This window comes from Buteo buteo, chromosome 23 (genome assembly GCF_964188355.1).
Source record: "Buteo buteo chromosome 23, bButBut1.hap1.1, whole genome shotgun sequence".
In the NCBI taxonomy this organism is placed as follows: Eukaryota; Metazoa; Chordata; class Aves; order Accipitriformes; family Accipitridae; genus Buteo; species Buteo buteo.
This window is the reverse complement of record NC_134193.1, coordinates 7,387,220-7,413,067: the sequence shown is the minus strand read 5'-3', so window position 1 is coordinate 7,413,067 and position 25,848 is coordinate 7,387,220. Positions and strand designations below refer to the sequence as shown.

General features: G+C 47.1%; 1 protein-coding gene across 4 annotated transcripts in view; it reads left to right on the top strand.

Annotated features, from left to right (window-relative positions):
* The window catches only part of LGR6 (leucine rich repeat containing G protein-coupled receptor 6), a 149,850-nt gene extending 145,424 nt beyond the window's left edge, over window positions 1-4,426 (top strand). For all 4 annotated transcript variants that reach the window (XM_075054633.1, XM_075054634.1, XM_075054632.1 and 1 more), the window contains one exon: window positions 1,840-4,426. In XM_075054633.1, the coding sequence (XP_074910734.1) occupies window positions 1,840-3,077 (1,238 nt within the window). In that variant the 3' untranslated portion in view covers window positions 3,078-4,426. The remainder of the gene's footprint in view (window positions 1-1,839) is intronic.
* The last annotated feature ends 21,422 nt before the right edge of the window (window positions 4,427-25,848 follow it).

Genomic DNA, 25,848 nt, shown 5'->3' with positions numbered 1-25,848 from the left:
CAACCCTTCCTGCAGTGTCTCATAGATGTGCACATCAGAAGCCTAAATGGTTGGGCTTTGGCCAAACTGGGGACAAGTGAGGAGTTCCTTCTCCCACTAGGAGGTAGCTGCCCTCCTATGAGGAGAGGACAAGGTCATGGTATCCCTGACCAGGAATCCCAGGTATCACCAGCTCCTCCATCCACCAACCTGCCCACAGTCAGACTCTGTCTTTCAAGAAGTTCCTGTTCCCTTGCAAGATTTAGACTTTGCTTTGTCCCAGCCAGCCCAGAATATTGCACGACAAGACCTTGTCCTTGATCTCCTGATCATACTTGCGGCACTGCAGACTGCAGGGGTACTTTACTCTGTCTCCTGAGAAAGGGAGAGAAGTGAGGTACTGGACTGCACCCAGCCACTTTCTCCTTACTTCCATCAACAACATGCCAGCAGGCACAGGCTGGCTGGGACATGAGGAAGCTGCCTTCTGATTTTGTCCCCATTCACAGCTCAGTGGTATGTTACACAAGCACAACTGGAGGCTGGAGAGGCCTGGCTCCATCCAGGCTGCTGTGGGACACTGGCAAGGATGGAGTTTTCACCAGCTGTCCCACTGAGTTTGCTGCAAAAGAGACAAGAAGGAACAAGATTTTAGCAGAGGGCATGCCCTGCTGCCCTGCCTGGGTACAGAGATGCTGGCTCTCTGAGGAAAGCCAGCCAAAGACCTCCACGCTTTTTGAGCCGAACAAGATTTCCCAATGTCCTTTAACATCTTTTGTTCTCAACCGCCTAAAACTTGGCCTGTCCTGTTTCTGGTTTTGCTGAGCTCCCACCCTGAGCCCCTCACTGTAACATCCATATCCCTCCCACATGCAACTCTGTCTCACTGCACTGTCTCTGCTCCGTCTCTTCTTTTCCCTTTGGCAAACAGCATCCACCACCAGTCCCCTTTTTACCCCTCCATGACCTTCCCTTATTCACTCCTCCTTCTCCCCATATCCATCCTCCACCATTCTTTCTCCTGACATCCTCCCACATTCTCCTTGCTCAGGCTCCTCTGTCCCTTCCCTGCCACCCCAGCTCCCTCCAGCTCTTCCTTGACCCTGTTATCTCTCCCTCCTGCTCTAACACTTCATCTCATCTTGGCCATCCCCTCTGTGCAGAGGTCATTCATACAGAAACAGTAAGACACCACTTAGCCAAGGTCTTGAGTAGAAGGGCAGAGGCTGGTAATGTCAGAGCAGGATGCAGCATCCTGACATCTCTCACACGTCTCCACACCACTAACTCCAAGATCCCAGGGCGTATGTGAGAAGAAGCAGCTAACGGCAGAGTGGCCCAAATGCCAAGCTGACACCAGGAGCGTTAGTGGGTCTGGAGTCCCACAGCAATGTGGTTCATTGTGGTCATGAGCTCTTTTGGGCAAATGCCTACCTGGAGCTCAGACTCTGCCCCATTGAACAGTGTAGGGCAGGTGGGACATGAGAGAAAAAAGGCTTTGCCATACATGCAGTCATGGGGTGACAATGCCAGCCCCCAACCTGTTTACATTTTAGGAGCTCTGATAAGTTTGCCATTTCTCACATTTCCCATATGACCTCTCCCTGTACCTCATTTCTGCCCTATACAAGATCTGAGGAGATGCCCGAGGCACCCCAGTGTGAGCACAGGAGTGTAGGGACAGAGCCAAGAGGCAGCTGCGGAAGAGGGCAGACAAAGCTGTATGCTCCTTTCCAGCCCTCAGCATTCAAGGGGCTGGTGGGGTCAGGAGAGGGCTAGGACCTGGCCACTGCTCTGAGCAGCACCACTAGAGTGAAATGGTCTATTCTGGGTATAACTTTGGGGTTTGTTTTCTTCCAGGTCCCTTCAAGCCTTGTGATCATTTGTTTGAAAGCTGGATCATCCGCCTGGGAGTCTGGGTCATTGTTCTGGTCTCGGTGCTCTGCAACGGGCTGGTCATTCTGGCTGTCTTTGCCTCTCCCAGCTACCTCTCTCCGGTTAAGTTCATCATCGGCTCCATAGCTGGAGCCAACATGCTGACTGGTATTTCCTGCAGTATGCTGGCTCTCGTTGACGCCCTGACCTACAGCCAGTTTGCCAAATATGGTGCCAGGTGGGAGACCGGTGCAGGCTGCAGGGTGACGGGTTTCCTGTCAGTGTTTGCCTCTGAGGCTGCCATCTTTCTGCTGACATTGGCTGCCGTGCAGTGCAGCATTTCAGTCTCCTGTGTGCGGGGCTATGGAAAGTCACCCTTCTTAGGCAAGGTCAAGGCTGCTGCCTTTTGCTGCCTGTTGCTGTCTTCTGTGGCTGCCATTCTGCCCCTCTTCTCCATTGGGGAATATGGAGCATCCCCTCTCTGCCTCCCGTATCCCATCCCAGATGGGAAACCCACCACCCTGGGCTTCACTGTGGCCTTGGTGATGACAAACATGCTCTGCTTCCTGACTATCACAGGCACCTACATCCGACTCTACTGCAACCTGCTGAAGGGGGAGTTCAGCGCTGTCTGGGACTGTGCCATGGTCAAGCATGTGGCCTGGCTGATCTTCACCAACTGCCTCCTCTACTGCCCAGTGGCCTTCCTCACTTTCTCCTCCATGCTCAACCTCTTCCTCATCACCCCAGAGGTCATCAAATCCATCCTCCTTGTGGTCCTGCCCCTGCCCGCCTGCCTAAACCCCTTGCTCTACCTGCTCTTCAACCCCCACTTCAGAGATGACCTCCGCCTGCTGAGGCAGAAGGGCCAGGACAAGGGGAGCTACCCCCAGTCCTGCGGGGTCGATGACATGGAGAAAAGCTCCTATGACTCCACCCAGGCTCTGGTGAGCTTCTCCGACATTGACCACATATTTGAGACACCTGATTCCCTGGGAGTGCACCCCATTCTCGACAGCTACAGCTTCCCCTCCATGACACTCATCCCCTGCCAGCAAAGGGTGGGCACCAGGGGGAAGGAGAGGGGCTTCTCTGAGCATTGTCCCTGCCTCAATGACAGTGAGGTGCTGATCACTTCAGAGAGCCGAGATCCAGCCAGCAGCAGCCTCCGGATAACCTTCTTTCCCTCCCCACCCACGCCACCCTACACGTCTCACTTATAAACCTCCTCTGAGTAGCCGTGCCAAACAGCCCCACACCACACACTGAGGGCCAGCCCCAGCGCTGGGTGGCCAGCAAGGTGACAGCAGGCTGCTCCATGTAAAGTACCAGTACAACCCGTCTACCCTTACCCCCCATCATATCTGCCTGGGCAACAGGCACCGCTCTGCCAGCTGCCACATGCCTGGAAGGGCTCTGACTGACCTCCAGATACTCAGGGCTGGACATGGGAGGAGATAAACCCTTTGTGCAAGTGTTTCTCCTACTAGGGACTGCCTTGGAGAGAGCCCCACTAGCTCAGGAGATGGGCCAGGGAGACCCTCCTCATCATCATCCTGCAGCATCGCAAGCCAGGAGGAGCCTGCAGAAAAGCCAAGCATGTCTTCTCAAGGCAGAGACGTCTTAGCAAGCCAAAGCCATTGCTCTGTGGCAGGAACACATGGAAATGGCCAACTGCAATGACATGGCCACCTATAGGGACCTCAAGCCTTGTCCTCAAGGGTCCTCCACAGGTCCTACAGACCCCTGGAAACGGTCTTGTGTCTGCCCCACGACATCGACTGGAAGAGCAGAAGAAGTGGGTTAAAAGCAGTGTATCCATGTGTGCACCTGAGGTTTGGACCACCTCTGTTTTGGGAGGCTCTGCTTCATCCACTGGGAGCCTCATGGGTTGGGCAGGACCCCAACTTTCAGCAGATACCAGGAGCTGGGAATGCTTAGACCCTCTTTCAATCTGACCCACAGTGTCCAACAAGGGGTCTCTGAACCCCAAGGCAGCCAAATCCAAACACCTCCCTGGAGAAACCTATGTGCTTTGCCTAAGGTCACTCAGCAGCACCTGGCCAAGGCACCCAAGGGAACACCGGGCTGCCTCCACCCTCATTGCTCTCTCCACCTTCACACGCTGTAGCACACCTGGGGCACTCCTGTCTGTACTCACCTGGCTCCTGGTCAGGCGCAGTGAAAATGGGCTCTGGCTCCCTCACTGCCCCCAAACCTCACTCCTGGAAGAGGCTGTTGGTTCTTGGGTACATGTCCCCCATACAGAATAGCCATACTGGGGGCTGCATTTGCCCTCCCCTATTTTAAGGGCAGCTTGTATAGAAGGAGGGAACAGAAATCAGCCTTGTGGGATGATGGTATCAGGAGGACACAGGCCACTTGGAACAGTCTCAGATTTGCCCCCTGCAGCTCAGGGATCTCCCAAATCCATCCTCTCCATCACAAAGCCTCCCACTGCCACCCAATGCAGCAGGGAGCCCCGCAGTCAGAGCTCAGGCCCTGGGCAAAGCTTTGGTTCTGCTGACATTACTGCAGCTGTATATCATTGATTCTTGTGAGATAATAAATGAGCCCCGTTGCTGATCAGTGGCTGGCTTCTGTCCTCTTGCATGTGAAAAGCACCTTGTTGGTTCATTCAGTGGCTGACTGCCTGCCTCTCCCAGCCAAGCTGGGCTGCTGTAGCTTGGATATTGTCTGTATTGCCTGAGTGAGGACTGGGAAATTGCGTTGTGTCCACATGAGCAGGCACCATCCTCCCCACCCCTCTTCTTCAGAGGGAAGAACCGAACCACCTGCCTTTATGCAGCAGAATTACCACCATCAGTGTCCCTCACCAGACCCGATGGATAAGACCCACCTGGTTGCATCCTGTGATCTGCTGCTCAGCTGTCTGGGTTCATGAGCAGGAAAGAGTCTGCTGCATAAATGTTTAAGGACATCATATAACAGAGCCTCTCATGCAAAGACAGACTCCCCAGCCAGAGCCTAGCTCTGCTTCCCTTCTCTGCACATGAGCCCTGTAGTCTTATCTCAAGAAGAAAAACTTGAGATATCAGCAGGAAATCAGAGGAATGAGATCCAAAGATTAGAGAAGAGGACGGGAACCCCAAATTTAGTGACAAAATCCAAAGCTCTGCTATGCAGTTCAGGTGGGAACCATAAAAAACGTGCCCTGTTGTGATACTTGAATCCTGATCCAGACTTCTGATATCCTACAGATGCTCAAAGTCAGTTCTCATGCTTGGCTTATTAAAAACACTGAGCCATTTTCTTCCATTTCCTTAGGGCTGCTCATGTGCACATGACTGGGAAAGACTCATACCTAGTTTGATTTGCAGAAATAAAATGCTCCTTCAGAAGTGGGATTATACAGCCCCAGCATAAATCCAAATTCCCCAGCATGTATCCTAACTCCATAAGGAAATCCCTAATTATAAGACACCCCAAAATAAACCGCACTGACATTGACACAATGAGCATCACTACAAGTCACAGATTAACTGCAATGCTCTCTTGTCTGAAATCCCCCACACTGCACTGCTGCCGGGAGTATTCGTGCCACACTAGCATGCACTAAGTTAACCAAATGAACAGTTGACAGACAGCTATCCCCAATGGGTGGAGCGCATGAGCTCTCCACAGGCACTGGGCCATCAGGGAACAGTCACACAACATCATAGTAGCAGAAGCTAAGTAGTACTTGGGACAATAAAAGTAGGATGTTGCATGGTCAGTGTAGCAGAAACTGAGTCCCCGGTTGTCCCAGCTGGTAGATAGGGTTCCCAAAATGCATGGATGTTATGCACAATTCCTGCACACATCAGTGTGCGTGGACAGGTTGCCGTGGCTGGAGAGACTGTGGTGTAGAGCCAACAGCTTCCAACCTGCCTGCCCCTTATACAGTCTCAGACTAGCTGGGCACATCCCACTGTGATGTTGTCATAGGTGCCTCAGGTGGTGACCACCATGGGGTGGACCAACTAGTAAAGAGCGTTACAGACATCCTTCATAGTACTGAACACAGAGGAACAGGTGAGTCTGAGTTCAAGACTGATAGGAGTCTGGCACAGCCAGCTTTCCAGGGCTCATGCTTATCACCTCTGGAGCTGACTGAAGAGGAGGAAGAGCATCTGAGAGTGCCCAACCCAGGAAAAGCCTGCGATAATGACAGGACTGATGCAGGCACAGGCACTGTCCTTCCCAAGACCAATAACATTTCCCCAGGAAGCTGTGGAAAAGTCCACTGCGGGGCTGGGTAAAAGCCCTCTGGAGTGTGTGGGCCCCTAGTAGTCAATGTGGGACTTCCCACCCGCTCTTCTTATAGATGAAGCAATGGCCAGCAGCCCTGCTGGTCTTGTCTGTGCCCCAGCACAGCACAGACCAGCACAGCCAAACTGAGCCCTACAGCACCTCGCTCCATCTCTCAGGGCCTCCACAGTAGATGCTCCCTATGTATATCCTGACCATTATGCCCTGCTCACCCACAATCCCTACTCCGCCCTGTCTTCTACCTCACTTGTGTCTTCAGGCACACACCTGGAGCGTGTGTCCTGGGAGGAGGGACATTGCCTATGCCAAGGACAGGCTGCAGGGCACCTCTGGGGAAGGAGGGACTGAAAGAGCACCAGGCCACCCCAAAGGGCTTTGAGCCCAGAAAGCAGACACACTGCACAGAAGCACTCCATTGCTGTTCAGCATGGAACCTTTTCCCATCAAGGGCTTGTAAGCTGCCTCCAGGGAAGCTCTGGTGAAACAGTTGCCCCTTAAAGCCAGTACCCATCTCATGGCTACCCAGGAACTGTCTACCCCAAAGAGAACAAAGCTACTGGATACAGATACTGTGTGATACGCCAGCCAGCACCCTCTTTTCTACTCTACAGAGCCAGCTCTCATCAGGCTCAGAGCCCTTCCTCACAGTACTTCTGCACAGGCCAGTCTCCTTGCTTAACTGAGTACAAGCTTGTCATGGAGCAGGGATGACATCTGTTCCCGCTGCTTCCTCTGGGCCACAAGGGGACCCTCAGAGCCCGTTCAGAGTAAATACACCCTGAAGCCCTCTCTGAGCTGTGGTCTTTGCAAGATTAAAGAGGAAAGGAGGAAGTATAAACACAGAGCATGTTCTGTCCTGACCCACAGAGGTGCCTGAGAAACAGTGAGAGCTTATGGATCTGCAGAGGTGCAGGAATCAGAAACCAGCATCCTCCCCTCTGCTATTGCAGGCCATAAATCCAGAGTATGAACTCTCTGGCAAATGCTCATTAAAGTGCCTTTCATCACATCTCTAACAGGGTACATACGGCTTTCCACCCTACCAAACACTAAATTCAATAATTATTACAAGCAAAAGTAAAAGCAATCCTACACCACACCATCTCCCTTCTTAGCAGCTGGTTTGGCCCTTACTGGTGCCAGGCTGACCACTTTCAGGTAGCTCAGCCCTCTGCCAGTCTTTAGGTAATGGAGGGTAAACCCCGCTGCTCCACAGACAGCACAACCAGCCTGGATTACCCAGTCCCACAGACAATCAGGAGTCAGCTTGGACTATGTAAACCACTGCTTGTCAACCAACAGAGGTGTGAAATTACTTCAGCAAGCCCAGAACAGAGGGAAGTTCTTGCTCCCCATTCTCCACCAGCAAGAACTCATGAGGCTGCTCTTCTGCCTCCTGGACTAAGCTTTGGCAGTGAGATACTACGCCGTCTGGATATTTCCGGATGATCCTCTTCAAGGCCACCAAATGTTAGCATAGGCCTCACAACAGCAACCAGAGGTCCTTGAGGCATCATGAGCTCTCTTCATTGGAGTCAGGGCTCCCCTGGATTCCAGCCTTTGGGAGGGGATGTACGCAACTAAGGGATTGAGAGAGAAGTTTAAGTCTGTGCCCCCTCCCTGTAGCATGATTGCTCCTGGTTGGAAGAGGTGTGGCTGCCAAAGAGCCCCAGACAGAAGCCAGTGAGTTGCGCCTCATGGTTGGACAAGTGGAGCTGGACTGTGAGTCCCAACGCAATAAGGCTAGAGTTCTGTCAGTGTGATAGAGTGGGTTGGCAATCCCCCCCACTCAGCTGGTGGTCCTGGGTCCCCTCTGACACACCAGAGGTTTCCAGGAGCTGATGGTGGCACACTTTGCAGGCACTGCCTGCAATAGCCCGAGTAAGCAAGAGGGCACAGAAGTGGTGGGACACGTTGAAGGGAGGAGGACAAGGCCACACTGCCTTGTGGGTTACATTTTGGCTGATGTGGCGTATTCCAGGCAGAGGCCCTCTGGGTAGCTGGATGACATGCAGAGCTGCTCTGGAAGCCATTGTCAGGGCTGGGCACCTTTGAGGTTTCCCCTGCACGTCAGCAAGGCACTGTCAGGACACCCTGAAGGGGAGACACAGCAAGTTTCAGGGAGGATTTTGGCCCTGAGGGACACGGAAGCATTGTCTAACAGGACAATGTAGAGACAGTTTGTAGGCACCCTCAGATGTCAATTTTTCACTTGTCCAGCCCTCATGGCTGTAGATGTGCAACTCCTCTGAAACAAAGCCAGTGAAGCAAGCACCCTATGGTATTATTTTTATAATCTCATTGTTTTTTCCACCAGCGTTGTAATTTCTGGAAGCCTGGGCCATGATTCAGGACACTTGGGATGGCAGCACTGCCACGGTCAAGGGAATGCAATCAGTGAGAAGCAAGCTCTGCATGGGATTGCAATATCTGGTACTAGCCTCCTTGGAGGCCAAAGGAAAACAGACACGTTTTGGAGAATGCAAGCCCATCTTTGAGACTGAGATAGACCGCACATCAGGTCTGGCAGCTGACCTCAGCAGTTTCTGGTTATACCCTGAGCTACCAAAGGGTTAATACCTTTTCCCTACTCTCCAATGACTCAAAACCATATTCACATTTTCAGACAATCTCTTCCAAACATGCCCCGAGAACCATTACTGTTAAAGACCTGATTGGGAACTTCCAGGCTATCTCATTCACACAGAGTTTGCTAGTTTGAGCTCCTGGAAGCAAACCTGAGGCATTTCATCTCAACTTTTTGTCCGTGAATATTTTGTTAGCTGTAATTCCTGCTGGGATCTTTCCCCTGCCATCCAGACCCAACATTTCTCCACATGGACACTGTGGTCCCAGCCCTGAATCCCCACACACCTCTTCCTTCCATCACAGACCCCAGGAAGGGGATGCTGGCTGGTGTAGGCACAGACAGTCCAGAGCAGGAGCATCAAGAGGACCAAACATATTAGCTTTTGTTCTCAAAGTGAAAGACATTGTGATCTTCAATCATGTCCACTGGCCATGGTGTACGTTTTCCTTGTATCTGCTGCATTCTATGGTCTCTGTCAGAGTTTCAGGATGGAACAGCCAAAGATGGGCAGACTGGCACAGAAAAAGGTGAGATGTGATGGATGACCTCACGGACGACTCTCAGCTACAAAAGACCTACAAAAGGTTTCCACCTTCAGATCAGAAGCTACGAAAGGTTTGACCCCAAATGGAGCAGGGAATCAGGGAAGAGCATGGAACAACCACCTTGTGGCATCCTGTCCTGCCAAGGAAATGGTATAGCACACTTCACTCCTTCTCTGCTGGGTAAAGACCACACTGCTTTCATGCAGCAGAGAGTTGGCTGTCCTATGCACTTAGAGCCTTCAGACATGAGTCTGGTAACTGTGTTCCCAGGAATGCAGTCAAAGCCACAGATGTGTCTGAAATCTACCTTGCTTCCAGCTGTATGCTTCCCATACCCAGAGGAGGGAGAGGCACCACTTCAAAAGGTGATAGGCAGGAACATGGTGTGGAGGAGACAGGCTTGCAAGGGATTGAAGATTTAACAGCTTGTTCTGATTCCTCTGGCCAGCACACTCTCCCACTGCTATGCTGGGAAGTATTCTGCTGGGATGTATGACACATACTTCTGAAGGGAAGAGCAAAGCACCGATCTCTTGACTGGCCCAGCAAGAGCCAAGACTATATGCTGTGCTGAACTGCAAGCTAGGGCAGCATTCTTATTATCCTTTCTCAACTTCCAGTGCCATAAACTATTTGTGATAGTAAATCTATCTGAGTGATACTAATTAGCATGCCTTACACTTCTCCTCCATTGCATCCCATCACAAGAGGGTATCTGTATTCAAATCCACCCAGAAGTTTTTGTATGAATTTGTCTTTCTTTGCCAAGTACTTCCAAATCATCTTCTCTACTCCCTCTCTAAAATCCAGATAAGCTTATTCTGCCGGCTCAAAGGCTACCTGCCATTTGTCTTCTCCTAAATTTTAATAATATCACAATTAAATATCATGCACTTTTTTACATTAGTTGTTCTAGTGGTGGGTAAGAACCTATCAGACATCGTCTGCTTTTAAAGATAAAGTATTTATATCATTCTTATCACTTATTCTTAAGAATAATTCCACACTATTCCAAATCTACACCAAGAATAATCACAAAATCACAGAATCGGAATCATTGAAGTTGGAAGGGACCTCTCAAGATCACCTAGTCCAACCTGCCTAGTCAAGCAGGGTCAGTTACAGCAGGTTGCCCAGGACTGCATCTGGTCGGGTTTTGAATAACTCCATGGATGGGGAGACTCCACAATCCCTTTGGACAATCTATTCCAGTGTTTGACCAGCCTCATGGGTGGTTTTTTATGTTCAGATGGAATTTTCTGTACTTCAGATTGTGCCCTTCATCTCTTGTCTTGTCACTGGGCACCAGTGAGAAGAGTCTGACTCTTCTTCATTCCGTCCCTTCCGGTATTTATACACATTGACAAGATCCCCCTTAGCCTTCTGTTCTCCAAGCTAAACATCCCAGCTCTCTGAGCTTCTTTTCATGTGAGAAATGCTCCAGGCCTTTAATGACCTTTGTGGCCCTTCACCAGACTCTCTCCAGTAAGTTCATGCCTTTCTTGTACTGGGCAATCCAGAAATGGACACAATACACCAGATGTGCCCTCACCAGTGCTGAGTAGAGGGGAAGGATCACCTCCCTGCATCTGCTGGCAAGGCTTTTCCACATGCAGCCGAGGATGCTAGTGGCCTTCCTTCCCACAAGGGTGCATTGCTGGTTCATGGTCAGCTTGTTGTCTGCCCAGAAGCCCAGGCCCTTCTCTGCAGAGCTGCTTCCCAGCCAGTCAGCCTCCAGCTTGTACTGATTCGTGGCATTATTTCTCTTCCTACATATGCCTATGCGTGGTCAAGAAAAGACTCTACATAGGTGGTCTGTCTTTCTATACTCTGTAAATGCTATAGTATGTATATTTGATTTCAGACATGCACACACACAAATATTCAATAACATGAATATGTGCACTTTACTCACTTATTTCTATATAAAAACACCTTGCCTCACCCCAAAGTCCTGCAACTACCATCCTAAACTGTCTTGTGCATCATCCTGAGATAGGAAGAAAATTATTCTCTGCTGCAGTGTGTAGAGCCGGGCTTATTCACAGAGCAGTAACCAAGACTTCTCAGCACAGAACAAAGGCGATTAGGGATTTCTCTACAGCATCCAACACTGTCTGTTAGAGAGAGGACACAAAGCTGCATTAGCATGGCAATCTTATCTCTCATCTTTCCAGAGCTGTGGTTCTCACCTCCCAAGTAAACCCATGGCATGTGTTTTTCTTTTGCCAAAATGTTGGACTTTTTCTGGCATCCACAGCAGCTCAACAAGCACAGTTCCACTTGCCATGACTGGTATCTCAGCACTGTGAAGTATCAAAATTCAATGATGGCAATCTCATTTACAAGTATGCATTAATATGTAACAGGAGCTATACTGGTGGAACTTCAATGTTAGGAAACCGTAAGAAACAGGAATAGAATGGCTTACTTTAAATTTAAATCCTGTCCTGATTCACTTGATATCATTTTGCCCATAGGCCTCATCCCTTTTTTTTCTTTGAGACATAAGAAAGCCATTGATACTCTTGCATTCAGTGTTCAAAGTCAGTGATATTTATGGAGGAGCATGTGACAAGCTGAGGAACATGTAAAGCTTCAGTTAACAGGTGAAAGATGCCAGTTCTGCTGTGAGAACACTAAAAAGAACCTAGTCTATGGCAAGAAGTCTCCTTGTAGGCTCTTCTGGAACTTAATAGCAAGCAATTAAGACATTTGCTCAATGTGCTGAAATAATCTTCTTTGGATTTACAACTTCATTATTGATTGCACGGTGTGGCAATGGCTGCATAAAGGCTGGGAAGCAGCACTGTTCTTCATGTATATCTTGTGGTGAATGTTACCTATGTTGAACTATTGCTAATATCATATAATGTCATAACTCCAAGAAGGGAAACAAGGCATGCTCTAGACAGGCATATTGGTATCCAAAACATGGAGAGTAATGGGACATCTTTTCCCCATAAAAAGTCAAACATGCTCTTTCATTATTGCAGTTTCTATCCCCCAAAAATAAAAGGGCAGAAATGCCAGGCTGCCAAAGCACTTCCTTTGACAGTATTAAGCAACTGCTCATTCATTTATGACTATCATCACAAATGGACTGCGACAATCAGGACTTTTCAGAGTGTTCTGAAATAAAATAAAATAAAAAATAAAAAGCAAGACCCACCAGGGGACATGGGAGACACATTCTTCACAAGGAATAAAGCACTGTGTTTGAAGGTAATGACTAACATCACATCAAAGACAACAGCCTAAAACCAGAGGGGATTGGCCAACCAGTCAGCATCACACATAAATATTATAAGATCTATTTCTTTAAACTGATTAGCTGATTTTCCTGAAGTGTAAATCAAGCTGACAGCAAAGCCATCTACAAACTAAACACACATTTTTCCCTCTTCCTGATGACAGCATTTTCTTTGCCTGGGGAGAGACTGGATTCTTTGAGGTATTGTCTCCCTTCCTTATCCAGCAGCCTGGGGTAGCCTTAGAGACAAAGAAAACTTCTAGCCTGTAGGACATGACCCATGGTCCTGATTCTCCCATTTTCCAGCTCAGGGACATCCTTATGCACCACGGCATGCTCCCAGCGTGCATGTCCAGGTTTTCCTATCACATTGCAGAGGGACAGGACGGAAGCAGGGGGAGATGCACAGTCGGTCTCATCCTAACATAACAGTTGACCAGAAATATCAGGGGGGCATGTTGTTTGCATATAACCGAGCATACTTTTTAAAACTTATTACTATAACTTTCCCAGCCAAGATATAGGAGCAAGGGAAGGGCCAGGAACTTGTGAGTAGAGGCAAAAACTAGCTCCTCCTCTCAAAAACATCATCCTACATCCATGTTTACACTGCGGTGTCTGGGAAGAACTGATCCTGAATTGCTGCCAGTCTAGGGTTAAAACTCAGCAGTTGCTCCACACGACCTAGAGGTTAATTCTGAACAACAACAACAACAACAAAGACGGCTAGTTTCATTATGGATGATTTCCTCAACCGGGGCAAGAAAGGAGGATGAAGCCAGATGAGTTGTTTTGGTGGCAGTGTTAACTTTTCCTAACGTCAGCTGTTCAGGAAACTACAGGCTTCAGCAACACAGCTAAAGTTACCCTAATCCTCAAGGAAAAAGCAGATGTGAAGTTGGGTCCAAATTTACCACTGAGGTTAAAGGGGTGCCGAAAAGGAGTCCTTGCTCCTACACAGTGCTTCACAGCCAGGCTCTTCCTCTCCTTTGCTTTGCTAACCCACAATAACGGAGCCAGTTAAAAAACAGAAAAACAATTGCACCAAAAATTCTGCAGTTGTTTTACTCCAAGCCCTCAGGAAAAAAGCCTTTTATGCTTTTAATTTTTTGTTTTTCTCCTGCATTTTTGCCAATTGAATCAATCATTTAAAATAACTGGATTGTTTTCCTCTCCCATCTCCTCCAACCCACCTCTCCTCTTCCTTCTTCTCCCACTCTCACATTTAGATCTTTATTTTTCCGCTCTTTTCTTTTTTTTTTTAAACTTCTGGTTTGGAAAAGTTACATGGCTGGAGTTTCACATTTCCTTTTGCCACCACATTGAAGACATTTGAGGAACATAGTGAAGTGAATTTCACCTGGGACACACACATGTTCAGTTACATTAGGGGCAAAGGGAAAAAAAGCCAAGAAGGCAAAGCAGTTTCCAGTCCAGTTTCTACAGCTTGGCTGGCCTTTCTCTGCCTTGCTGTGACTGGCTGGTTGTTCAAATCCTTCACTCACTCCCATCTCTCTACCTTCACTTTGCTGCACCACTTCTTCTCTTCCTGTTTCATCTCAATCTTGTTTCTGTTAACCAATTCCTGCTACATACACTTCTTCATCACCCCATGCAAAAAAAAATAAATTACAAGAAAACAGAAATAAAACTGTGCTGCAGATCTGAAGCTACCAGGTGAAAGTAAAGTGAGCAAAGCTCTGAAGAGTCCAATATTCTCTTTTGACAAATGCTTGTAAATAAGGAACATCCCAGAGCCCCTGAGGCTTGCAGCGGACAAGGATCTGATGTGACTGTGAAGTCTGTCCTGCCAGAGCCTGTCTGAGACAGAAGCATTAGTGGAATAGGCTGAGGAGATCCGAGTAAGGGCAGACAGGCTGAGGCTCTGCATGCTTTGCAGAGAGCACGAGCAGGGATGGGGAATGCTGACAAGGCTGCATCTTGGCCAATGTGAAGAGAACCTCCAGTTCCCAGGGGACATGCCTGTCAAACAGAGGCTGAGATGGTACTGTCACTTGCAGTGCTGACTGTTCCTGTGGTTGAAGTAGAGCAATGTCCTTTGTCTTTTACTCCCATCACATAATGGACAGCAGGAGCCCTCATCTGTCCTCCAGAGCTCCACTGAACCAGTGAGTTGAGGCTGGGATTTTTGGAGAGCCCCTGCTCCCTCAGGTTTATCTGAAAATCCCAGTCTTCAAAGAACAGTGAAACACAAAGGCAAGAAGCCACACTCAGACATCAGCACATGCTGCACTACTGCTTTCTTCATGCTCCCACATGAACAAGAAACAGCAGAAAGATTTTGCATCAGAGAAGGTGTACTGCGCAGACAGTTGGCAATCATCTCCTAATCTCCCTTACATGCAGACAGCCTACAAATACGTTTAGCAATCACTATCGGGAGAGGGGGGCAGAAAGCAAAGCCACAGAAGTCTGAAGAGGTACCTCGTAGGAAGAGGTGTTTGAGAAGCAGACCTCGTGAGGTCTGTGTTCCAGATCACAAGTAACAGATGCTAAATCCTGCCCCCAGGTCACTCACAGAATCTTACCTCCCTCTACACAGCAGCTCTAGCAGGAGGTATTTCCATCTCTAACTTAACTAAAGCCTCTGACTTACCTCCCCCAAATGCCTGCAGTTGGCTTTTGAGATTTCACATCATGAGACATCTTTTTGCCAGTACTTAGCAGCAGCTTCCTCTGCCTGAAATATCTGGTGTGCCATTGTCTCAGCTGTGATCAGGAGTAAAGATACATCCTCAAAGCCCCTTTTCCTCCTTCATAGCAGTCCTTAATGACTGCTGTTAACAAAGCCTTGGGGAGTTTATAGTGAAGTGAATTGTATCAACCAAGTGAAAAAGAGGAAAAAATCAATAGAAAGTTCTTCATCCTAAACTGATGGGTTCTGTTCCAAACACTGTGTCCAGGGAACCAACCCTCACCTCCTAATGTCTCCCACATGCTTAAAAGTAAGGCAGAAATTACAGCTGATTCACCATGTGCGTACCATAGGGTGAGATGCAATTCACCTTTCAGAAACAAATCCTTCCAAGCTGAAAATGGCCTTTTTCACATGACATTTTTGCTGCAGTGAAAACTCCTAAAGGGAAAAAAAAATAATAGATTCTACCAGAGGTTAGAGCTCAATCAGAAACAGGGAAAGAAGAGATTAAATAATGGCTGCTGAGCTGGATGAGATTCATTTTACCAGACTTAGTGAGTCTGGGCCATTTCAGTGTGGGCTGGAGAGTTTCCAGATTTGAAAGGGAAAGAGAAAAAAAAAAAAATTGGACCTCAGCTAACTCAAGGTACCCAGGTAGCTCCTGCTGGGTGCACACACTCTTCCCAGCAAGTTTGGTGCAACTACACTCTGCCCTCTCCAGTGTGCTTCTGCCTCTCCCCAACCAGAAAACCCTCAAACTGCACCACAGGTCCACTGCTAGTCAAGTCCTGTGCCCCAGATTGTCCATCCCATCAGCAGAAATATTTCTTGCATCCACGACAGTTGATGAGACTGCAAAGCATATTGCATGACCCTTTCCAGATTATACTGCCATCTTTTATGGATCACTTCAAAGTTTAGGGCCACAGTGATACCCATGAGTGCAGGTAACTTTCAAGGTGACAGTAACCTTTCTGGATGGAGACTGAGCCTCCTACAGCTTTTCTTACTACCTTGCATCAGACAGGAGAGGTTCAGACCTGCAGGCCAACCCCACGAGCAAGACAGCCATTAAGGACAGGCATGTTCAACCTGTCTGGCAAAGCTTTGTGGGGCCTCGGGTACACATATACATGTGACGGACCTTGAGGACTTAAAAAAAAAGAAAAGAAATTCCATTACATTTCTGGCAGTCCATAATATTGGGGAACTTTCATTCTCTGGTGAGTTCATTTTTCCTCTTCAGCATGATCTCTTATTTACCAGAACTTCAGGGACACAAATTATGACTTATAGAAACATAGCTCCATAAAACTTTGAAGAGCATTATGGCAGCAATCTTTCCTGCATAAAAGGCCTCCTATCCATTTCCCACCTCAACAACCACATCACTCAAAGCACATCAACAGCCCCATTGCATTATTACAGTAAAAAAAAAAAGCCTTATGGCTCTCCTATTTAAACCTATAGTAGAGATAGGTGGGTATTACCTTTTTATTCTAGAGGAAACAGGTGTCCAAAATGCAATATCAACAGAGAAGTCTTTACAGAAAAACTCTGCAGGTATCTAGGCAAGATTCTCAAAGCATTAGCTTTTTCACTAGTGTATAGGCATGGAGACATCTGCCTTTTCAGTTTTCCTTCACTGCCATCTAGGCTTTTTGGTTAATGAACAAATAAAATGTGAAATGACATAGTTCCATATGCCCTGGACCTTGTTATCTAACATCAAAACACAGAGTGGTTTAGAAATAACATTGTAAAGCATTCTGAGTTGCAAAACACAGCTAAAGGAAGTTTCACCTTGGTCTGGTGAACTACATAAAGATTCTGGAGCACTATCCCTACACAAAAAAGCCTGTAAGTAAAACATGAAGACATGTTAGTAAACACAACACCACCAAACAGAAAATCCCTTAATGTCAATTTATGATTTTGAAATAATTTATACTATTCCAGACATGTTATAACAGCAACCAACCTGTCCACAAGATCTTGGAGAGTTTCTGGACAAAGAAAGCTTAAATATAAAAACCTCCTATAATATAACATACAAAAATTAAAAATAAATGCTGGAGCTTTTATGGTCTTCAATAGGATGTTTAGATTAAACTAGAATTCAGCCCTGTATGCAGACAGATGAAAGAAACCTAAAATAATTTTGGTCAGACCAGCCCTCTGGAAGGCTCCAGTCTAACTCCATACACAAAGCAGGACTAACCCCAAACCAAGATTAGGTTGCTCAGCATCTTATCTCATTTAAGTTCTGAGACCCACCAAGGATGAGGATCATACCAGCTACCTGGTACCTGTCCCAGGGCTGCACCACTCAAATTGGGAAAAACTTTGCAGCAGAACTTCCCTTGCTGAAATTTGTGTCCACAACATCTTGCCTTTTCAATGTGCACCTCTGACATGGCCACACATTAGGTAGTTGCAGACAGCAAGATCTCCCCTTCGCCTTCCCTCCTCCAAGCTGAAACCCAGCTCTATCAGCCTCTCCTCATGTGTCCTGTGCTTCAGCCCCTGACCATCTCATCTGGACTCTTATGCTGGGGGACCTCAAAATGGACACAGTACTTCAGATGTGACCTCCTAAGTACCAAACAGAGATGAACAAACACTTCCCTCCACATGCTAGCTGCACTTTTACAAATGCAGCCCAGTATGTCGTTGACCTTCATTGCTGCAGCATTGCCACAAGTATGTATGGGAAACTGCATCAGAAACCTTGCAAAAGCTCGGGGAAATAGCAACCACTGATCCTCCATCCACACAGCCAGTCATCTCGCTGTGGAAAGTAATTGGGAAGATTTACCTTTAGTAAAGCCACACTGACTGTTACCTTGTTGTCCTTTTTGTGCTTTCATGTCCTTGGACATGGTTTCAAGGAGGATCTGCTCCAAAAGTTTCCCACGGACTGTGGTGAGGCTGACTGGTCTGTCATTTCCCGGATCTTCCTTCTTGCCCTTTTTGAAGATGGGTGTGACGCGTGCCTTTTCCATGGCAGTCGTCAGGACCCTTCCCCAGCTGCCAAGAGTTTTGAAAAATGATGTAGAATGGCCTTGCAATGACATCACCCAGCTCCCTCAGTGCCCTCAGGTACAGCCAGTCTGGTCTCACAGGGTCAGGTATATGCAGATTCCTTAAATGACCTATAATTTAACCTTCTTCTAACGTACCTCTCTCTCCTGAACTCTGCCACTAGGCATGGAGACCAGGGAGGCCATGCTAGTTAAGCCTGGGGCCTTTTCTATGCCCTTTGTCAATAGGACATCCAACCCATTCAGCAGTGGGCCAACGTTTCCTAACTCCACCCCTGCACATTAAAGCAAAATTTCTATGTTCCTTCTGGGCAGCCCAACCCTGCTTTCACTTTCTGTGTGCTGCTTTTTTTTTTATTTGAGCTTAGTCATGAGTTCCCTGTTCATCCATGCTGGCCTCCTGCCATGCTTGCTTGACTCCCTGCAGATCACGCTGGGCCTTTCTTCTGTTTGGGGAGGTTATCCCTGAAAATTTAGCAGCTTATCTGGGTGGCTATGCCCTCTGAGGACAGCCTCCATTGCAATCTCACCTAACCCCTGAATATGTCAAAGTCCAGTTTCCGGGTGTCAGAGTTGTTACTCTGCTGCTTGCCGTCCTCACTTCTCTCAAATCCACCACGTTGTGATTCCAGCAGCCAAAGCTGCCATCAACCTTCATATCCCCAAATAGTTCTTCCTTATGCATAACTAGCAGATCTACCACCTCCCCTAGCTAGGCTGCCCACCACTTTCATCAAAAATGAAATGACCATTAGGCCTCATGGTGAGGCTCTTTCTGCTTTTTTCCCCTCATCTGCTGGCCTATGAAATCCCTGTCTGAAGCCTCACAAAATCATGGCACCTCTGCATCAACTGCACTGGGGCCCCCATCATACTGGCTAACCGTAATACCAGAACAACGAAACTCAGTTGTGAGGGAAGAGGGCCAAAAAGCTAATTCTTTTCTGTGTGTCCTCCCATCTGGGGACAGAGACCTCCTGGGCAGCATGCACCAGACCCCTCCAAGGAGTGCTGGCCAAGCTGGGGATGTTCTGTGCACTACCCCCACTTTAGTCCTCTTGTTTTAGCCTTTTAGATACACCGTCGTCCTTCTTTTTTCATTACTTGTCCCATGTAATCACTTGGACTCCTGAGCCTGGTACTCCAGCCCTGCCCACCAGGAAGGGACATGCAAGGGAAAGAGTACACATTACACACGTGTGATGGCATTCTAGGGAAGAGATAAAGACTGAAGGTTCTGTGTGAAAGTGAAGGTCTTGATTTGGGTGAAAACCCACTCTATAAAGACGAAGGCAAGAGAGAGGCAGAGACGCATTGGGTCCCACAGTCACTTCCTCAAAAGCCGTTAAGGGCATGCTCTCCACTCAGTGCCCAGCCACCAGTAGTGCAGATGTGAGTAGATGTCCCCTAAGGTACAACTGCGCAGTCATTGGGAGCAAAGTCAGGTAAAATGCATTACAAAACATGAACAGGGGTTAAATGTATGGCAGAAAGTGAAAAGATACTGGTTCCAGTGGCAGCAGCTCCAGTGCATGCTATGACAGCCAGCACATGGGCTCCTCAGTGAGCAGCAAGAGCACCGTGTCAAGCCCTAGGCGCAGGAACAGTTTCCAGATCCTGTGCTCACAAGTACTGCTTGGTGCTGTTGGGGGACCTCTACCTCGTGGCATGCAGATTTTCTACGGCTGGTGGCTGGGAATTCAACCTTGGGGAACAGGTCAGGGATGCAGGACTCTCCCAGCACACCCTGCTATACAGCAGAAAGGACATGCTTCCACAGCCATCCTACTTAGTGGATGGAATAGCTTGTGTGCCATACATGCTCCCATGTACAGATGTCAAAAAAGTGCCGCTTCCTTTGACATTTCAGATCCAGACTGAATAAAGTGCTGAGTAACCTTGTATTGGACACGATATGACAATACTCAAATATTGCCCTGCCTGGATGGCTGGTAAGCTAAGAGGGACCATTAGCTCCTGCTCGGGTGCTTCAGAAGAAATACCAGGGGTATTTCCAGCCACTGCCACATACATGCACACATATGCACGGAATTACATAGTTCTTACAACGCTGATGCTGGGAAGATCCTTTCTTTGTAGAGCTGCTAGAGCAGACTTGGAGCTACTCTGCCCTCGCGTGGTGTTTGGACATTTCTGCAGTAATGCATCTTGCTGCATCTTTATGGTTATCTGGATCATCACATCCTTATAACTTACCACTATATCACCCTTATCAACGTCTGTAGAAGATGCTGTACTCATTTGCACATGAGCTCCCGGACGATTCTGAAAGTACCTGACAGATCACGTCCAACAAACATCTAAATCACACCCCAGAGACACATGCCGTTTTGAAGATGAACGTAAGATGTCATAGGAAGCTTTTTAAGGTGCTTCTCAGAATACACGTATGAGACATTTCTTACAATATTCCTGAAGACACTCCCCAATGCTGGAACCTTGATATCCAAAAGTCATTTTAAATTGTCTCAAAGACCTCACCTAAGGGACAGAGCCAAAAAGAATTTGAAAAATCATCCAAAGCCCCAGCCCAGGAACCATTCTGTGACTCCTCTGAAAGTTGGAAAAAATTCTAAACTACAGGTCCAGCACACCAGAACCACAGCCAAAGGCAATTTTGAAAATGTATAGATCTAAGGCCCCACCAAAGCAATTTATCAAATGTCTCAGTGATCCTGTCGAACAAAACAGACGTTTAGAAAATGCCCATAAGGCATTACTGATGAAACAATTGTGAAAATCATCAAGGCAGTTGTGAAGCTGCCCTAGAGTCAAACCATATGGATTTACTGCGAACATCTTGGTGATTCTAAAATTGCCCCAAATAACACCACATAGAAGCCATTTTGGAAGTGATCTGTAATGTCAAAGCACAGCCATAAACACCCTATTAAAAGGACCATAAAAACAGCCAACCAAAAAATCCCACAAAGCATCCAGTATTAAAAATCTTTTGTGTGATTTTTGGAAGCATTCTCATGGGGGCCTTTTGAAGGGATTTATACAATGATCCCTCAATTTTTTATGGTCCTATTTACAATGGCTCCTTTGTGGGGATTTGGGCTTACTCTTGATAGCTCCTTGGCAGTATTTTTGGTCTCTTCAGTGTGTTTTCACAATAGCTCCATGATGGAGGTGGAGTATTTTTACAAGAGGCATTTCATAGATCTTTTGAGACAGTTTACATAATGGTTATGTAATGGTGTGTTGGGGGAGGATCAGAGATTTGATTTAAACTGTCTGAGTGATGTTGGATTTGCAACTATTTTCCCTGTTAAGTCTATATTCATTGGACCACAGCCCCCATTTTATGCCATGAAGAGCAAAGAGAAGACAATCATAATCACAGGATTTCCACTGCTGACTCCAGTTGCAGGGGAAGGGCTAGAACAGCCATATTGCAGACAGCTGAAGGTAACACCACCCTGCAGTTCACAGAGGAAAAAAATTTAATCTGCTGTGAATCTTTCCATGCTCATAGACTGCAGCAATCCCAAACTGATCATCTGTCATGGTCCATCAGTGAGCCAGGCCAACACTGACTCCCTGCCACCTATCAGTCCCCTACAGAAAAAAATGTCAGCAAAGGAAGATGAGTGGGGTAGCCCTAGAAGAAAGACAGCCATGATGGGTCAGGTGCAACTTCTCTTGGAGATGCACCTGATCATGACCCAGCCAAGGCCCTCCATGTGATCCATCTTGTTGCTGAACTGAAACTCTAGCCAGTCTTGCATGATTGCTCCTTCTAAAAGGAGAAGTGTCCCTGACATGAGCCTTGCCCAGAATTGTTCGTTCTCTGACTACAGAAGGCAAAGATCTGAGATCACAGTGTGGGGATCTCTGCTCAGTCAGGGGACATGCATCCTTCTGTCTCCTTCTCTGGGCTGCACACATTGACCATCACCTCCAACAGCACATCTGCCCTAGACTGAGTCATGTTTCCTTACCCTCTGCCCTCCCTGTTCATGCTTAGCAGTGCCCGCACACACACAGCCATTCCTCCCAGACCTGAGCATGTCCTTATGGATGTTTGAAAAGCTCAGGTCATGGAAATCATCCCAGCCTTGACAAAGGCCTTATGTCTGGCTAGGAGGAAAGCTTCTGTTTGACTTCCAAGTCTAAAGCACCAATGACTTTTAAGGCCCATGCTTGAGGTACCTCCTTACCCCCTCTAAGGCTATCCTGGCTCTACATTTATGAAATATCACCAGAGGCTCATTGGAAGTCTCCCTTTCACAGATTTCACATAGCAGTCATGAAAAGACATGCTGTCCCAGAAGGACAGCGGCAGTCTTGTTACTAACCTACCTGAGTTGGTGGGGTATTATTATTATTATTATTATTATTATTAATATTTGCATTGCCCTCAGGTGTATCCAGCCTGGCCAATATCCAGGGAAGTGACCTTGTGCTGCTGTATCATATGGGTCCCAGCTCTCTTCACAGCTCCGGCAAGACTATTCCAGACATGAGAAACAGTGACAAAATTGCTTCCTTGCAAAGAAGAAAAGCAGAGTGGGGTTGTCATGTTTTCTTCACAGACTTTTGTAGAGGCATATTGAAACAGAGAAAGCATAAAAGGAAGAGTGGAAGGTATTGTGGAATATTTTGGGAGAGCTACAGGTGAACATGGACCATAACAGTGACAGTCACAACCCTGCTACCTCTTGAGGACAGAGCACAGCCTGGTTCCCTTTTCCACCACTCCCCTGACAGCGAGCCTGAGTTTCTCACCCAGGGATCCAGTTGGCCTGCTCCACAGTAAAGCCAGATTGTAAATCAACATGTAAAAACTGGAGGATCAAAGAGTCTGGGTTCTTCCATGATCACAGCCACAATAATCTTGCCCATCCCAAACTGGTAAACCACTGCTGAAGAAGAATCTGGAGCTGCCTGCTTCTTCTCCAGGCTTGAAGGAGGGTTTGAGTGCCCAAACACTAGCCTGTTTTTCCAGGAATGTCAGTTGCTCTGATATAAGAAATCACCTCTTCCTGCAAACCTTGCCTTGTTTTCAACTGAGGAACATCCATCAGGCTGCTGGGCTGGAGAAGAATAAAGATATTTCTTAACCTAGGGCTTGTAACAAGAGCTGAAATGCAGTAACTGACTTTTTCTCCTAGAAACAGCAGCACAAGGATTGAAAACAGACTTGCAGGTCCTCAGATGAGCAGCTCAATGCAATGCCTAGCTGAAGCCAGTAGGCACTTTGAGTGCTGCAGGCTTTGAGTGCCTCTAGCTGGTAGAGGATTACCCTCTCTAGGATAAACATCTTCTAGAGGATATTCCCAAATCTGGTGGTGGCTTTTGTTAGTTTTGACCTAAGTGACTCACTGACAACCCAGTTCCAACCTTTCTTCCTCTGCCTTCCCCAAACCATTCCTCCTCCCACAACAACAAAACAATTCTGTGTGCCCAGCAAGCATGACAGATTTGTCCAATGTGGGACCAAATGTATGAGAGTCCAGAAAAAAAATGGAAGCTCTTAAGAACAAAAATGCTGCATTTTGGTTGTTTTTGTTGGGGTTTTTTTGAAGTTATGGTATGCAAAACTGGAGAGGGTGTGGGGAATCAAAAGACTGTTTAACATAAAATATTTTCTCTGAGAATAAACAATGGAAGACATCAGCCTAATGTTTAACAGTACATCAGCTCTGTTGCGTTTAAGCCTCCAAAAGACTTTTTATAACTTAAGAAGTATTTCAAATAAGATCAGTTTGTTCACAAATCAAAACTGGTTTGTAATCATTTTGCCTGTACTTAGGCTAAAGCTCCTACTGACCTGTCCTGGGCACATCTATTTTGTCTCTCTGGAGTTCTTGCACATCTTTACTCCTCTGAGACCACAGACTAGTGCCTGCAACTCATGCTGACACTGTGAGCTCTTGGGGTATATGAAGGCAGACAAGTCTGGCATGGCTCTGTCCTATCTGTGTTTGATGCACTCTCAGCTCTTCCAAAATCCATTGATCTGTTCCCTGAAATCCTTGTGCCTCCCTATGATACAGTTATGCTCGTCTCAGCCACAACAGTCTTTTTGCCAAAATACACAGCCAATTGTGAAAGTGTTGCATTTCTCAGATTACTATGATGGACAATGACAGCTCTGAAAACTTCTATCACTGTGATGTACATGATGGTAAGAAAGGGACAGGAGAGATTTCAACCATGATCCACAAGAAAGAGTAAATGCAAAGTGTCTCAGGCTGGGAATTTGGGCTCTGCAATGTTGATCCCAAGTGAAATGGCCTGACTTGCCTTTCTAAAGAGAAAGACTGAGTACATTTGAGAGAAGAAGGGCTGGAGTACAGCCTGAGATGCTGGGCTTCATGGAGATCTCGTCTCAGTGTACTTAGCCTACATGACCTGGAGACACAGTCTCTGTATACTAATTCTGGGGCAAACTACATTTGATTTGCAGCATGAGTGGCAGTGTAACAGCAGCTTTCCAAGCATGGCTTGTGCAGGAGAAACTGAGCTAGGAAGTATTGCAGCTGTGGTGAGCCAAGCCAGTGCATCTGCTGGGTAACTGCTTGCTTGATATCTTAGCACAGGGATGGGAGAACACCTCAGTCACTGTGAGGGCTGTGTTTCGGTCAGGCCATTCTACAGGGTAGTCCTGGGGGCAGGAGGAGCCAGGCCCTGGCTGGCCTGAACAGGTCTGCCGCACTTGACATTCACTGCCATCTACCCCAAAAGTCATGCCACGCAGACCACCAACACAACTTCAGTGTCAAGCCCCATTCCACCACATCCCAACTGCCTCTTCAAATATACCACAACACAGGCATCTCCTCCCACTTACTGGGCTGGCACTGTCCCGGCAGCAAGAGGTCTCCAAGTTTGAGCCAGCCTGAGGGAGCAACCCAAAAGGAAGCCTATGGATAAGGTTCTCCCAAGTTTCTTCCTCATACTGTACTAGCTGGGACTTTTTATGCAATCCCAGAGGACACTCCAAGGATAGGACAACAAGTCCTATCAAGTCAAGTCAAGTTTAGCTCTGTGGACATTAACATAGATTCAAAGCACAATTTAGATCTGGAGGTCTCTGATCCCACCCCACTCAAAGCAGAGGCAACACCAAAATTACATTCGGTTGCTCAGGGCCTTATCCAGGTACACTGTGGGTATCTTTGAGAGCACGGTGCGTTCTTACAGTGTGTTCTAGATAGCATCACCATTGTGTGGTTGAACCACATTCTCACACACAGGGATGACATGTTCATTTTCCAAGCCTCTGCTCTACAAATATTAGCTTATTCTGAAACAGTGTTACTGTGGTAAGTTTATTTGTCCGTTATTTCTGAGCCCTATGATGTACCTTGCTCTTGTTTACAAATCTACAAAGTTGATGGGTTTTATTTTTTCTGTTTTAATTCCTTTTTCCTATTTTAAAATACTTATTTAAAAGGAAAATATATATGAAGAACATTAATGTGGAGAGCAACTCAATACATCTGTCAACATTCAAAAACTAGGAATGTGTACCTATTTCATAAACATACAGCATAACAGTACTTTCTGTGTGATGTTTTTCATCCTTTGTGATATAAAGTTTAATTTCAATACGCAATTTTTACTGCGGCTACCTTAGTTTTCCCCGGACGTAAAAG